This window comes from Pistacia vera, unplaced genomic scaffold, assembly GCF_008641045.1.
Source record: "Pistacia vera cultivar Batoury unplaced genomic scaffold, PisVer_v2 Contig166, whole genome shotgun sequence".
In the NCBI taxonomy this organism is placed as follows: domain Eukaryota; kingdom Viridiplantae; phylum Streptophyta; class Magnoliopsida; order Sapindales; family Anacardiaceae; genus Pistacia; species Pistacia vera.
Window position 1 is genome coordinate 308,330 of NW_022195747.1, and position 16,611 is coordinate 324,940.

The window sequence follows — 16,611 nt, forward strand, 5'->3', positions numbered from 1 at the left end:
AAGATCGAGGCAAGAACCATGCAAACTAGAGCTACTCATTACACGCTTATAGGAGATCAATTGTACAAGCGCGGGTTTAGCGCCCCTCTCCTCCAATGTGTAACCAATGAGGAAGTAGACTATATCATGAGGGAGATACATGAAGGGATTTGCGGTAATCACACTGTCACGTGATCCCTCACCAATAAAGTTGTTCGTCAAGAGTATTAATGGCCTCTACTCCAAGAGGATACCTTCAACTTTGTGAAAAAGTGTGACAAGTGCCAACAGTTCGAGAACATACCGCAAGCTCTTTCCCACCAGCTGATAACCATGACCAGCCCCTGGCCATTCTCCATGTGGGGAATTGATCTTATTAGACCCATGCTAGTTGGTAGGGGAGGGGTCAAGTATGCGGTGGTCGCAATGGATTACTTCATCAAGTAGGCCGAGGCCGAACCCTTGGTCGCGATCACTACTAAAAAGCTCAAGGACTTCATCTTCAAAAACATAGTGTGCCGCTATGGAATTCCTTATACCCTCTTCTCTAATAATGAAAAGTAGTTCGATAACGAGGAATTCAAGCAGTTTTGCGATGAGTTAGGAATCCATAAAAAGTTCACCTCAGTCGTAATTGGGCTGTCAACAAGACCATCAAGCATACTTTGAAAGCCAAACTTGGCGCTGCCAAGGGTAATTGGGCCGACGACCTCCCTGAAGTCTTATGGGCTTACAGGACAACTCCGAGAACCTCTATTTCAGAAACACCTCTCTCGCTAGCATATGACTACAAGGCGATGATCCTTGTGGAGGTAGAAATTAGTTCACTTCGGAGAGACCTGTTCAATGAAACAGATAATGAAGCGTTATGCGCGCAAGTCTGGATTTAGTTGAAAAAGATCTCAACAAGGCTCAGCTAAGGATAGTAGCCTACCAACAGTGCGCTAAAAGGTTCTTCGACTCTCAAGTTAGAAGAAAAGACTTATAGGTCGACGACTTTGTTATGAAAGAAGTCATTCTCGATACAAGAGAACCAAGTACGGGAGTATTGGGGCCGAATTGGGAAAGTCCATATCACGTCGCTAAAGTGATAAGATCGGGGACTTATCACCTTAAAAGGCTGAACGGTTCCGAAGTACAGCGAGCTTGGAATGCTGAACATCTTCGCCTCTATTATCAATAATTTCGAACTCATTTTCTAATTTTCTTGTAAAGACTTACTCTTTTAAGCCTTGTAAAAAAAGATAAGCTCTAAAGTAACATTGTTTCTCGTATGCGTGCCGTTCTGTTCGCATATATCATTTGTGCAAATACTATTGTAAATAGTTAGAAAAGTGACCTCGTGTCCACATGTAATGTTTGTGAAGTACAAAAAATTATAAGTACTCATGAGTGATTAAAGAAATAATTTTTTTATTTATTGTAAATTAAAAAAGAAAGTACAAATTTGTGAGCACAGGGATAGTTATAGAAAGCAGAAGCAAAAGCCATTACTGGCCTTCGTTCCCAGGCCCCGAAGGCGCGACCTCAGTATCTCCAGGTTGGTCGCCGATCACTTGGTTAGCTATCGGTTCCACCAGGACGTACTCCTCCGGATCAGGCCCTTGACCTTCCTCCTTATCATCAGTATGTGCCGTGGAAGAGAGGATCCTTTGGTAATCGTCCAAGAGGTCGGTGAGGTCTATATTTGGATTCTTTGGTCGAAAGGCATAGATGGACTAGATCGACTAGTCGGTGGCCCTCCTCTTAATTTCCAGCTCTTGTCGCTTTATCTCTTTAGTTAACGAAGCGACACATCCCTGGGACGATTGGAGTTTTTCCTCAAGTGCCCACCTCTGCTTCTCAAAGGTTTCCCACAACTGCGCTCTGTCTTACTCTGCTCGCAAGGCCCGCTCGGAGTTCATTCATAGCTCTAGCTCTTTCTCGCCAGCCTCTTTGGTGAGTCTGGCCACTGTCCTTTAGAGCTCTTTAACTTCTTCTCCTCTCTTCTCCAGCTCGGCCTTCTAGAAATCCACCATGCAGAGCGTAGAATTTCTCTTCGACAAATATTGGTTCATCTGAACGGTGGATAGGTTCATCTCTGTCTGTGCGGCTTCTAAGTCTCGTTTCAGCTACACGTTCTCTTCTCTCAGCTCGACAAGCCCTTCGGTGGCCCCCAATTGAGTCTTCTGTTGAGCCAGGTGCATGGCGAGCAGGGACTGCATAGCGAAGAGAACAGGGGTTAAATTCCTTCTCATTAAAAAAGTAAGGAAATGTAAGAAAGTCCTTAACGAGGACAAACGCTTTTAGCTGGCTCTATAGTTGAAATGTCATGGTCATCAAGTCCACGGGGTTAGAGGCCACGAACTGCTCAAATGCCTCTGCGAGTTGACACTGTAACAGGGTAAACATCACTGGCTACAAATGCTTAGGGAATTGCCCCATAGAGTATAGCATGGGAGTGCCTGTTCCCGCAGTAGGTGGCACCTTGCCCGCTGGCTCCTTGCCCGCTCTCCTCCGAGGAGTCGCGACCTACCCTTGCCCCCCGTGCGGACCCTCAAGAGCAAGTGTAATGCCAGTCGTTCCCCCGGAGGGCCTTCCCGAGCAAAAGGCCTGATAAGGTTGTAACCCCCTAGGCTGAATGCCCAAGCCCTTCGGCTCGGACTCTAACTCCTCGACCCGAAGCTGCTTCCTCTTCTTCAATTTCTGGGCCACAGTTTTTTGCTTAGGTTGGGCAGCCACAGGTTAGGGAGCATCAGCTGCTTGAGCCGGCACCCCTGTCGATGTTCCTCCGACGAGGGGAATGGTGGGGGCTGCCCTGGCTAGTCCCGTGGCACTGACTAGAGGAAATGTGAAATGTCTAGCTCTCAGTGACCTGGGCACCTTCGATGTCATGGTCACTGCATGTGAACATGGTTAGCAAAACAGTTCGCTACATGCAAACAACAAAGTTGGGTAAGGATACGGATACTTACTCGGTAAAGATTCCAAGGTCGCTTCAGGGTTGAAGAAGTCGTGTTTCCGCAAGTTTGCAGTTGTCATGAGCAGTCTCACATCGCGACTCTGTTCTGGCAGAAGACCAAAGGCAGTTATTCTATTGAAGTCAACGAGAGCCAACAACTTGGTTGTCTTGTTTCTGCAAAGAAACAAAAAAGCTCATTAGCGAAGATTAAAAGAAAGAAAATTCGCTAAGTAAAAGAAAGGAAGACCTACTCAGCTCCCTAAAGTGGCAAATGCCATCGTAATGAAAAAAGAAAAATTTCATCTCATATGCCCCGACATTACTAGGGTAACTGTGTATCCCTCCCTCGATCGTAGATTTTTTCGAGAGGTAAAAAGAGTCATTGTCTTTTCTATTCTTTATGTAATACAAGCAGCCGAGGTCTCGCATGGTCAGCTCGCCAAGACCATTCTCGCCGTATGCGATATACATAGCCACTGTTATCATATACGTATTTGGTGTAAGTTGTAACGGTGCGACCCCGACGTGAATGAGGATCGACCTTGTAAAAGGGTGGAAGGGAATCAATGCTGCATATTTGAATATGCTCTTGGAGATCGCAACCATTCCCTCTGGCAGACTCCGAGTTGTATACGTCCTATGCTAGTAGACATCGACGCTAATTGCGTATTGGTCTACCACTTTTTGAATTTCCTCTACTATGGCTATTGATAGGATTTCCTGTGAGGGACCCGTTGGGGTGTCCTGCACCGGCGAGCTCGTTCCCTCATCTGTTCTGGTCGCTAAAGGATCCATTTCTTCTGCGGTCTAAAAAAGGGCGAAGTGCAGGAATTACTCAGTCGTCATACAAAGTTTCATACAATGACATGAAAGAAAATATAAATACTATCTTCCTTAAACCCTAGAAAAACCCTAAGAATCCTTGGAGGCCACCCCTAAAGACTCAAACCCTAGAGGAAAGCCTATTCTCCGATCAACCACCCGCAAACGCCCATCGTTATCACATGGTTATCATCAAAACAGAAAAAGGAAAGTAATGAAAGAATCATCCTTACCTCTTGAGTGTGAAGATTGGACTACCTTCTGTGATCGTCAAGTGCGCACCAATCTGAAAGATGAAAAATCTAGTCTCACAAACGCTTCTTGCTTTTTCTGAAAAAGTGAATATTGTGACATTGCTTAAGGTGAGCCTGGGATTTTATAGTGAAGGAAGTGGCGATTGATTTTCCCAAAGCCAAGCGACGTTTGGATGAAAGTCATCTCTCGCCGTTGATCGTGACCACGTGTCGTCAATCAATGGAAGGAGTAATTGTCACACTTCGAGAAATCAAATCGTCGCTTCCCTCAGTTGAAATAATCGAGCGACAGCTCGTTTCCCTTCTCCACATTAAATGCACCCTCAACCTCATTTAATACCCTGAAAATGAATGTCGCTTCAGCATGGCTAGCACTTATTGCACATAGGACAAGTCTGTCAGAGCAAAAGGTATCTCATTAATGGATTAGCTGCCAAAGCACAACGGATAACATCTGAAGAGGTAGTTAGATAAAACACTCTTCATCACATGTCGGTTGTGAAGCGATGTGACGGTTAGTTGCGAAACGATGTGACTCCTTGCCTTCAGCAAAAAATACGCTAAGTATAACCAAGTCGCGGACCTCGGTCAAGATAAGAGGCGCATTAATACGGCATTGAATAAGGTCTGGTCCAGGTCGTAGACCTTGCAAAAGGAGACCACTTCAGGTCGCTCTTATGGAAACGTCTTGCGACCTCTTTGTAGCCAGGTTGGATCGATTTGGCATCATTTGGAACATATCAAATCAAGGCATAATTGTGAAGTTCTCAAGGTTTGATTTTCAAACCTCAAAAACTAGGGGACTTCTGTTATGCCTGGAAAAGTAGGGCTGACCGAGAGTCTTGTCAGCATGGGTAGTCAGAACTTAAGAATGTTCTACGACTGCTCAGATGCGACCGCGTCACGTGATTATGTGAGTAGCATGCTCCTGCCAGTGTAGTGGGTGTACGCCAGGTTGGCAAATGGTTGGAAGTGGTCCACATGTCCAACCCCTACACAAGTCGAGGAAATCACTCGGGTAGATGAGCAATGGGATGCAGAGAAGGATTTGCACAGTATCCATTCCGCTCACAGATTTAGTAATCATTACCTTGATTCATCCCACTATAAATAGAGTTCTTCTCTCCCATTTGTGGGATTGGCTAATTTCACTCTGGAATAGCATACTCTCTCTCTCTCTCTCTTTCTCTCTCTCTCTCTCTCTCTCTCTCTCTCTCTCTTGTATCCTCAACGTTGTAACTCAGCTCACTGAACACAACTTGACTTTACTCATTAATACAATATCAGTGGACGTAGGATTGGCCTTGTGAGCATCCGAACCACTTTAAACATTATTCTTCACCCTTTATTCAACTAAATACTTCCATAACCACATGTGACTTTTAAGCCTGCTTAGTATTTCTCACGTGCAAATAGTTGGTGTCAAAATCCAGCATCAACAGTTTTTATTATTTCCTAGGCAATAGATGTTTACAGATTCTAGCTTGACATTGTGTATTGTAATCATCAATTGTAGTAGATTACTGATTTGATCTAAATTCTTAAATTCTTTTTTGATTCCAGTCTCTGTTTAATGTAGTTGACTACTCATGGCAATATCATTAATGTGAGATTTTAAATTCGGATTTTAAGCTTTCGATTACTATAGAATGAAACAGAATATGTTGTAATGATAAGATGACAGGATAAAATAGAGAGTAATATGGAAGATCTAACAAAATTTTAGAACCAAATATTAGTTGATTATCACATTGCATGGCCAACAGAAGGAATAAGGGGAAAAAAGAAATTAAGCGAACTCAGCCAAATCCAACTATCTGACATATATGAGCTGACAGACAAGCATAAGCTTAGGCCCCTTGTAACAACGGATTTGACTCGTGTTCTTAATGTGTAACTGTTTTAGTGTTTCATGCCTGTCCAATATACCATTGCGTGACTTTTTGTAGATTAAAAATAAAAATACTATATGTTATTTTAAATACGTGGATCCTTAGAATAGAAAACTTGATGAGAATTTGTAATTAATTTTACTATTCTTTCTTATATGATTTTAAGAATTGTGCGTGTGGGATAAGAGGAAGACCTTGACAAAAAAAAAGCTCGAATGAGATGGGTGTGTTCGCAGTTTGAATAAAAACTAACCTAAACTTTGTTTTAGAAACAACAATGTCATACTTAGTATGCGAGGTAAATATGCCAAATTCATCACTAAAATACCATAGTCGTCTTGATATGTTTGCTCATATTCTAATTAATATGTTTGCTCATATTCTAATTAATAATTATTAATAAAATCTAGGATTATGATATGTAAAATGCATAATTTAAATTCCATTTTCAGCTTTGATTTATCCACGGTAATTGGAATACGACCCTTTTGTTTAGTACAATAAATACTTATTAGGTTCATGAACAAATCCTATATCTAAAAAAAAAAGCAATGTTATGCTCACAACTGAATCATAAAAACGGACAAAAAACAAATAATAGAGTGGTCATTTACATAAGTTTTGTACAATTTTTGTATTTTTGTATGACTCAATTGTAAGCAAAACATTATTGAATTATATAAACTATTTCTTACAAACTGATATGACAGCCCTGTATGTTTGACACCTCGTCTCCTCTAATTTGTTAAGTTTATCACTAATTTAAAATCATCCGATCACATTTAAACACATCGATTTGTATGAGTTACTACCTTTGGGTGACCGAGTAGTTTTATAAAGGCTCTTGGGTATATTACTCAAGAGGATCTTGAGATCGAGTCCCTCTTCAGTTGCTAATAGCGGTAGTCATTAGAACTTTTATCCGATCAGTAATTGCAGGGTCCCAAGGGATTAGTTGAGGTGCACATACGTTGGTCTGAATACCCCTGATCATTAAAAAAAAAAAAAAAAAAAGTTTGTATGAGCATAATTTTTCTTTCTTTCTTTTATTTTTAATAAATTTCCCATTTTTGTTACCTCATATATACAGTAAAACCTCTCTGTAGTGATACTCTATATGGAATAAACTTTATATAGTCATAAAAAATTATATTCCCAATTTGGGATAGTTATAAATAAGAATAAACTCCATATTGTAATAAGTTATAATTTTTCTAATTCCCGTCTTAAGGAAAGTTGCCTCCATATAGTAATAATTATCTGTATATTGCAAAAAAAAAATATGATATGTTACATTTAAGGTTTAAGATGAAATAAAATATTTATCTGAAGTTGTTTGGGACAATAATTTATGCTATTATCTTCGTAATTATTTCCTTTCTCTTCTTGTTTAATTGTAGAAATGATTTTTTCTTTTGTTAAAGCATACATGACTTGTTACTCATTTGGATGATTAAAGAAGACACTAATATTTATTCATTAGTTCTTTTGTCAAATCTAATCATTCAATTCTATAATGACTTTTTGATTCTCCTAATTTATTTTATTTGTAACTTACAATTTAATCCCAAAAATTAGTAAAAAATTAAGAGAAAGTTAAACATTAAATCTAGACCCTTAAAAGTTATAATTAACTGACACATGGCAAAACATAATTAAAACTTGAAATTCATGGTCAGAGAAATCGCATATTATGATTAGATAATTACCATATTTGATTTAATGAAATGTATATATATATATATATATATGAAGAAACATTGAATCTAAAATGTTAGTTAACGTTCAATGTAACCAACTCAGGAAAAAAAAAAAAAAAATCAAGAGCAAAATGGAGATTTTTGTATATATATCTATCAAACCAGAGCTCGTTTCTCCCATTAATTTACATCTTCTCTACTCATATTCTCTTGTATCATCAATCCTTCAAACTCACAAAGAATTTAGGTGAGTTTCATCTATTTGATATTGCTTTTTCAATGGTATAAACAGTCAGTTTTTACTGTCAACGTCCTGAAGTTTTTAACATGCGGACTAAAGGTTAACAACTAGAAACCAATAGCTAACCATTGGTACGCTTTTGGTATACACGTTAAAACTTTAGGACTTTGACACTTGAAAATTTTCGTGATTATATATATATGCATCGACTTTAGGACTTCGATAAGTCTCTTGAATGTTTTCCAATTTTCATGCTAAATGTAGCTCTAGTCATGGGAGCAAACCATGCATTGCGCTATTTTTTTTTTTTTTTTTTTTTTTTTTTAGTGATTGGGGTGTCTGGACCAGTTTGCGTACATCTCAATTAATTCTCGATGTCCTAAAGTTAATGGCCGGATAAACCTCCAGTGGCTATTGAAGTAAATTGAATTCAAGACCTCTTGAGTAATATCCCAAGAGTCCATATTCAATCACTCGGCCACCCAATGGTGGTTTGCATTGTGCTATTATATCTTGATAAGATGATCTTTGTAATGGAATATATGTTATTGGAATTAATTAATTTATCTTGTTGTTTGACATTGTTGTAGTGAACATGAACTTCTCCGGAGTCGAGCTCGATAAGGTTATCTTTGTAATGGGGTCGACTGCTACAGGAAAGACCAGGCTCTCTGTCGCCCTTGCTACTCAATTTTCGGCCGAGATTATCAATTCTGACAAAATCCAAGTTTACAAGGGGCTGGATATCATAACCAACAAAGTCTCTTCCCATGAAACTCGCGGTGTACCTCACCATTTGTTAGGGTTTCTGGACCCTGATGAAGATTTCACAGCTCAAGAATTTTGTCGACATACCATGATGACCATTCATCGTATTATAGAAAAGGGTCGTATCCCGATCATCGTAGGTGGTTCGAACAACTATATCAGAGCTCTCGTAGAAGATCCAACTATACAGTTTAGGAAAAACTTTGATTGCTGTTTTCTTTGGATGGATGTATCATTACCTGTTTTGCACAGGTACGTAGGCAAACGGGTTGATAACATGGTTGAATTGGGGTTAGTGGATGAAGTCAGAGAAATGTTTGATCCTGAGGCAGACTATACGCGGGGAATCCGACGAGCTATTGGGGCTCCGGAGATGCACAAGTACCTGGAAATTGAAGGTCATGACATGGTTGATGAAGCCACTAAAAAGATATTACTCAATGCTGCTATTGAAGAGATCAAAGATAACACCTGTAAATTGGTGAACTGTCAGCTTGAGAAGATTCGAAGACTTAGAGATGAGCTCGGGTGGGAGATTCACCGGATTGATGCGACTCCTGTATTTGAAAACAATGGGAAGAAAGAAGCAGAAGAAGCTTGGGAGAATGCAGTGATGAAACCTAGCTTGAAGATAGTTGGAAATTTTTTGAAAGAGAAGAAGAAGAGTCATCATGTTGAGTCTTCTACCTACTACTTTCAAGTCTTATTGTCGAGTTCGTCAGGGAATTTCAATGGCGAATTAGAAGGACAATGAGATAGGAATATCAGTCTCTCTATTATGTAATAACTAGTGAGTAATAAATGATGGATTATTCCTGTCCTGTAATAAAAATGAAGTATGGTGTCTTCATTTAGTCCACAATAACAATATATTTTATTTGGTTTAATATTATTTTCCTTAATTTCGGATATACACACACATCTTGCGGTTTTTTTATTTTTTTAATTATTGGAGGTGTCCAGACTAGCTTGTGCGCATCTTGAATAATCTCTTGGGATCCTGAAGTTAATGACTCGGTATACCTTCTAGCAGTTACGTATCTAGGATTTTTAGAGAGTGAGTTTAAAACATTTAAGTTAATAAATTTACAATAAAATTTTATGGGGTCAAATTGTAAATATTATAAATACATCCAAGACCTCCAATGTTCACCTTTATTAACAATTGAGAAGAATCAAACTCAAGACTTCTTGAATAATACTTCCAAGAGTCTCTATCGCTCCATCATATCACCCAGAGATGGTTAACACACACAAGGGTTATCATCCTTGCGTGATTTTATGAAATACGAGAGGAGGTAATTGATAAATTCTAATATCTTATATTTCCTTAAACCTGAGGGTATACAAGAGACAATAAACCTAATAATTATGTGACAAACATATTATGAACATGTTATTTAATGTTGTTATTGAAGATATACTTGTAAATTACCTTAATTAATAATGTGATTTTTTGTTCCATATATGTATTTTTTTATTTGGTTTGATATTATTTTCTTAATCTGGGATATGCCAGGTTTAAATGAAGAGTATATATAAAATAAAGGGGCCAAAACCGAATGTTCAATGTATCTAATTATCTATACATAATTTTATCATATTATACTCTTAAATTCTATTTGCTTTTACTTAAAAAGAAGCAAGTAATTTCCCATTAATTTGGGCACCCTAATTTTAAGGAATTTTATAAAGTATTATAATTCGTACTTATATTCATTAATTTATATTTTAATTAAAATACTTACATATAAAGATGAAATCTTTAAAGGGAAGAGTTAAATAAAAATTTAAAATTTTAAGAAAAATAATAGATACATATATGACTTTTTAGGTATATAAGATTTGCTTAAAACTTTCCTTGTAATTTGAATATGCCATTTTTTTTTTTTTTTTTATCTAATTTATTAATCACCATAATATGGGCAAACAAATCACTGTATTTTTTTCTTTTAACCAAGGTGTCCGAACCAGCTTACACACACCTCGACCTATCCTTTAGACTAATCCTTGTGGGGGACTAACGGCAACCTATTGTTACGACCCTCTACTTAAATCTTGGGAGCCAGGGGGATTCGAACTTAAGACTGTGCATCTTAACCACATATCCCAACACTCATCCTACCACTTGAGCTACCCAAGTGTGGGTTCACTAATCTTTTCAAAGCACAAAAAATTTAGGTTAGTCTCTTCCATGCAATATATTTTATTCTCTTATATCATTAGTCATTCTTTATTTTATTTTATTTATTTATTTTTTGGTGTAGAGTAATTTTTTCTTAATTTTCAATTATATAAATATTATAATGTGGGCATGACGAATTACTTTTTTTTTTTTTAGGGTATTTGAGGTATCCAGACCCACATTGGAGTTTACCTAGTCTTTAGGGCCCCGGAACACCCCACAAGCTCAATGGAACAAGGTAATTGCACAAATGTGGTAGACACCTCTTCTGCGACTCAAACACAAGACCCCTTAGGTATAGCTGACTCCAGTGGCTAAAAGGTTTACTATCCGGCCACAAGGGGAGACTCTTTTGCAGTATTGTCAATATGGACTCCTTTAACAAAGGTCACAACAAGGTTATTTTTCTAATGGGATCAAAGGGCAATGGAAAAAACCAAACTTTCCATTTTGCTAGCCACTTATTTTCCAATGGAAATTATCAATTCTGACAAAATTTAAGTTTACAAAGGTCTTGATATTATCACCATTTATTAGGGTTTAGGCGTCTCACCACTTATTAGGGTTTTATAAACCCTAATGAAGATTTCATAGTTCAAGAGTTTTGTCACCTTAACCCTAATGACCATTCATTGTATTATACAAAACAGTTGTATCCCGATCATTGGAGATGGTTCCAACAACTATATACAAAGCTCTCATGGAGGATCCAAGTTGTATTCTCTGGTTGTATGTTGTTTTACCAACTTTTGTGTAGCGAAAACGAGTTCATCAGTGGTGGAATTAGGGTTAGTTGATGAAGTCATCAGAGAAGTGTTTCATCCAAAAGCCACCTCTATGTTTGATAAAAATGGCCAGGAAAGAACAAAGAAGCAGAAGAAGCCTGGGAGAAAATGGTGATGGAAACCTATATTGCAGTTTATTATTGGCGGATTCTTGAAGAAAGATGTGGGATCTAATGGGCCGGGCTTCGAAGCCCATGAAACACGAGATCTTAGAGGCGGTTGGTTTACGTGGCTTCAACTTCAACTTATACGACACACAGTCGGCAGAGGGCGGTCTGAAAGTTGGAGATCAGCCGCCACAAAAATTGGTGATGTCATAAGTCTCACTTCAGAATTTTATTTTATTTTTTATTATTATTAGAGAAAACAACTTTTTCTCACCCAAGGTTTGCCTTAATGACACCTTCCTACCTTAAAAAGTTTCAAAATACTATTTTTTCACCAAAGTTAAGATTTCGTTACTACCTAAAGCGATTCCGATGAAAAAAATTCTCCTATTATCACCATTTAAACTTCTGATCTCCTCTCTAGAAAACCCCTCTCACTACAACACTGCATTTTTGTCGACTGTCAACCACCGCAAAGCTAGGGTTTCGTGTTCTTAGCTAATTTCTGGATGATTTAGGGGCGAACATTCAATTAACTACTACCATTTGATCCACCGGCCTCCACTCCAAAAACCTCTTACCCTGACTTTGGTAACCATCAAACACTGGTTGAGAAAGTGAAGTGTATTTTGGGTATAATGGAATATAAAATATGGGTGGGGAAGTGCTATTTTGAAACTTTTGGGTAGGAAAGTGTCATTAAGCTAAACCTTGGGTGGGAAAAAGACGTTTTTCTCTATTATTATTGTAAAATGGAGTCTTTAAGAGTGAAGACATTCTTTACGTAAACATAATATTTAAATTAAAATAATTAATTATGGCTTCTAAAATTATTAGTGCAAGTTAGGTTCTTATATCTATATATATATATATTATAATAATATAATATAATATAATATAATATATATATATATATATATTAGCTTGCACACCTAATTTTGGCTTAGCAAAGTTACAAACAGATTCCAAGAATGTGTTAGAATTTTTTGCATAAAACAGGAACCATTATCCATAATCCAAGGATGAAGATGGTGACGAAGAAAAAAAGATGAAGACGGAGATCGTTCACGTGACTTTAACGATCAATAGGTGGTCCAATGGTTAATTATGACTCTGGAGGTATTATTTAAGAGGTTATGAGTTTGATCACCTAGGTTGGTAATAGGGAATATCACTGAGGGATTTACTCGGCTATCAATTTCAAGGTCCTGAAAAATTTTTAAGGTGGTGGTTAAGTGATCAATTAAGATTTTTGGATAATTATTTAAGAGGTTATGAGTTCGATCTACCTAGGTTGTTAATAGGGATAATAACTGAGGGGATTTATCCGACTATTAATTTAAATGAGGGAATAGATTCTTTTGTCTAAGGTGACGTAGTGTGGAATCAAAATCTATTATTGTCTCTCACAAATGGCAGCCTCAATTTCAACCATTACATTTGCGCCAGTGTTGCCACGCTTGTGATGTGTCAACCTAGCTGTGACTCGGCACAAAAACATGCGGAGAATATAAATAACTTCGCTTTCGTTTAGGTTTTATAGAAGCACAAAGCTACGGACCTGAATATTTGCACCGAAAATGTGTACCGGCCTACGTGTAAACGTGACTCACAACAGCAGTCCAGACGCCTGATTTTTTTTATAAATATTTTTCTAGTGAAAGGCCGTCTATCAAATATGGACGGCCGTTTATTCACATAGACTCTCGTCCATATTTGATGGACGGGGGTCCATTTACTACAGATGGACGTCCTCATTAAAGGATGCCCGTCCATAGTAAAAGGAATAAGTTTTTTTTATAAAAATTAGGGACGGCTGTTCATCCGTTATGGACGGTCGTCCCTTCATCCGTTAGGATGGTCATCCCTTCATTTTGGATGGGTGCCCGCAAATAAGGGACCCCTGTCCTAACCAAAATATAAAAATTAAAAAAAAAAAATTTAGGGATGGCCGTCCAAAAATTTGAGGACAGCCGTCCTTAACCAAACTATGAAAAAAAAAAAAAATTGGGGACGGCCGTCCCTTATGTTTGACGGGCGTCCATACTTTAAAAAAAAAAAAAAAATCTAGTCCATACATTAAAAAAAAGAACATTCTAAACACCTCTTCTTCGCTCTTCTTTGCCAAGCCAAAAACCACGACAACATCTCTCACAACATAGCTCATTGATCTCCATGGATTCTTAACCCAACAATGCTTAGGAATAGCCGCTCTAATATCAGATAATTTAAAAGGAGGAGGCGCAGCAAGGTCAAAAACCTCACCATCTTCTGCTTCTTCTACCTCCATTGATTTTCTCCTCCCTAAAATCCTTGTCCGCCAATGGAACACTCACAGTCAATGACCACTTTTTCATTAAACCCATTTGACACCTAATTAAGAAGAAAAACTGTGAGTTAAATCTCTCTATCTTTTAGCTTGAGAGATTCACATTTTTGTAGGGTCTTTCAGAATGGGCGTAAAACTCCTGCTAAGAATCTATGCAAAACCCGAACCGGTCTCAAAGTTTAGATCATCAAGTGCTAAAAACTCAAAGTTTTTCTTCTTCATTAAGGTGTCAAATGGGGTTAATGACAAAAAGTGGTCATTGATAGTGAGTGTTCCATTGAGCGGAAAAGAGATTTTAAGGGAGGAGAAAATCAATGGAGTTAGAGAAGAAGAAGATGGTGGTGAGTTTGACCCTGCTGCGCCTCCTCCTTTTAAATTATCTGATATTAGAGTAGCTATTCCTAAGCATTGTTGGGTTAAGATCCATGGAGATCAATGAGCTATGTTGTGAGAGATATTGCTGTGGTTTTGGCTTGGCGAAGAAGAGCGAAGAAGAAGAGTGTTTAGAATGTTTTTTTTAAAAAGTATGGACTAGAATGTTTTTTTTTTTTTTTTAAAAGTATGACGTCAGTCCAAACGTAAGGGACGGCCGTCCAAAATTTATGGAGGCCGTCCATAATTTTTTTTTTTCATATTTTTTTTGGTTAAGGACGGGATCCCTTTTTGCAGGCGCCCGTCCAAAATGAAGGATGACCGGCATAAGGATGAACGGCGTCCCTAATTTTTATAAAAAAATTATTCCATTTTACTTATGGAGACCCCCATCCGTAGTAAATGGACCCCATCATCAAAATGGAGGGAGTCCATGTGAGTGAACGACCATTATATTTGATGGACGACCGTTCACTAGAAAAATATTATAAAAAAATCAGGCGTCTGAACTGCTGGTGTGAGTCACGTGTAGCGTAGGCCGATACACATTTTCGGTGCAAAATATTCGGGTCCATAGCTTGTTGTTTATAGAAGGCTATCCGATCTCATGAGTCTCTGTATAAACGCCCCTGGATTTGGCACTAATTACATATGCCACTACGTTCAAACAGTTTTCCGGATTAACATTATTTAATTAAGCACATAATTAAAAAAAAAATTAATAATTTGTTCGTCTACGTCAAATTAGTGCATGATATTATTTTAATTATATAATTTATATTTATTAAAATTTTAATTAAATTCTTGGTAACAAGTTCTATATCAAGTTCATAAAAGTTATATTCTATTAGTCTTGATTGTTTTGACATATTTATTTTGGTGAATTTTTTCAACGACTATCGCAATAAACATCGAACAATCAGGTATATTCTTCTTATTTCTGATTATTTATTTTTTTACGTAATGTGTAACAATTGTGTTCTATTATAGTTAAGCATTTTAATTTCCGAAAAGAAAAATGACTTCTAAACTATCCACGGTAGTCCAACAAAAAGGCCACCAAGGGACGTGTGGACTTCAACTTACAGTCCCAGGTTAGTTCCCCTAAACGTAATACTTTTGTTCATAATTTACCTATAGGGTCACGATGGTGGGTTGCTATGGAATACTTCCTTTAAGGATTAATTATCAAAATTTACAGGTTATTTATTATTTATGATGATATTTAATTTTTGCTATTATTTTTGCAATGCAGGCTCTTTTATCTCATGTTCAGTACATTAAAATTTGTCATAGTATAGTAATAATATTAAGCTAATTTTGAGTTAAAAAAAAGTAAGATATTGAAATTTATCGTTATAATAAAGTTTTAAAACTCATATTTTATATTATTTTGCATGCTTAATTAAATTACGTAATTAAGAAAAAAGAAACCAACAGCAATTAATAATACGTAATGCTTGGATTAGGTTATGGTTAGTTGGATTAGTTAATTAATGATATAGGATAATTAGTGCATATGGCTTGACCACATATAAGGGTATTATCGTCATTTGAAAAAAATTCCGGCTGTCTTTTGTTGTTTTATTAGTTAACCACTTTCTTGGAGCTCAAGCTCCAACTTCCTTACCTCCCTAAACTTTTTTAGTTAAAAAAAAAAAAAAAAAAAATAAAAAAAGTAAATACTTTCTCAATTGTAACCATTTCAAAGTATATTTAAACATGAGTTATCTTAACGTGTATCTTTAGAAAGTTTGTTGATCGAAGAGTGTCAAACTAGCTACAGTACGTCAATAACTTCTAGAGTTGTAAAGGAACGAACGATAAACTTTTCAGTGGCCACTCCTTTTAGTAACAAGAGAATCGAAAACTCTTCAATACTATCATGTTAACACACAAGGAAAAAAAAAAAAAGATTATTTTCATACATTTTTTTAAAACAGATAGAAAACCTAATTTAAGATGATTGATGCAATTAATTTTTTTCATTTGTAGTCTCCGTGTGGTACTTCTAATATTAGATTCCATTTAACCACCATCTGGATGACCCAATGATCAACTAGGATCTTAGTGTATTACTCAGAGGTTTGAGTTGATCCACTGAGTTGTAATAGAGATGACCATTGAAGGGATTTACTTGGCTGTCAACTTCAAGATCCCGAGGAGTTAGTTAGGTATACGTAAGTAGCCCGACAACCCTTGATCACAAAATATATATAATATATTAGATTCCATC

At 37.1% G+C, this 16,611-nt stretch overlaps 1 protein-coding gene across 1 annotated transcript; it reads left to right on the top strand.

Annotated features, from left to right (window-relative positions):
• The first annotated feature begins 8,424 nt into the window (after positions 1 to 8,424).
• Positions 8,425 to 9,351, top strand: LOC116125464 (adenylate isopentenyltransferase 5, chloroplastic-like). Its single transcript, XM_031411176.1, has one exon. It carries the CDS (start codon positions 8,425 to 8,427, stop codon positions 9,349 to 9,351), a length of 927 nt encoding a protein of 308 aa, XP_031267036.1.
• The last annotated feature ends 7,260 nt before the right edge of the window (positions 9,352 to 16,611 follow it).

Bases quoted from the DNA above. Each gene is read 5' to 3' on its own strand.
- LOC116125464 (XM_031411176.1), top strand. From the start codon at position 8,425: ATGAACTTCTCCGGAGTCGAGCTCGATAAGGTTATCTTTGTAATGGGG.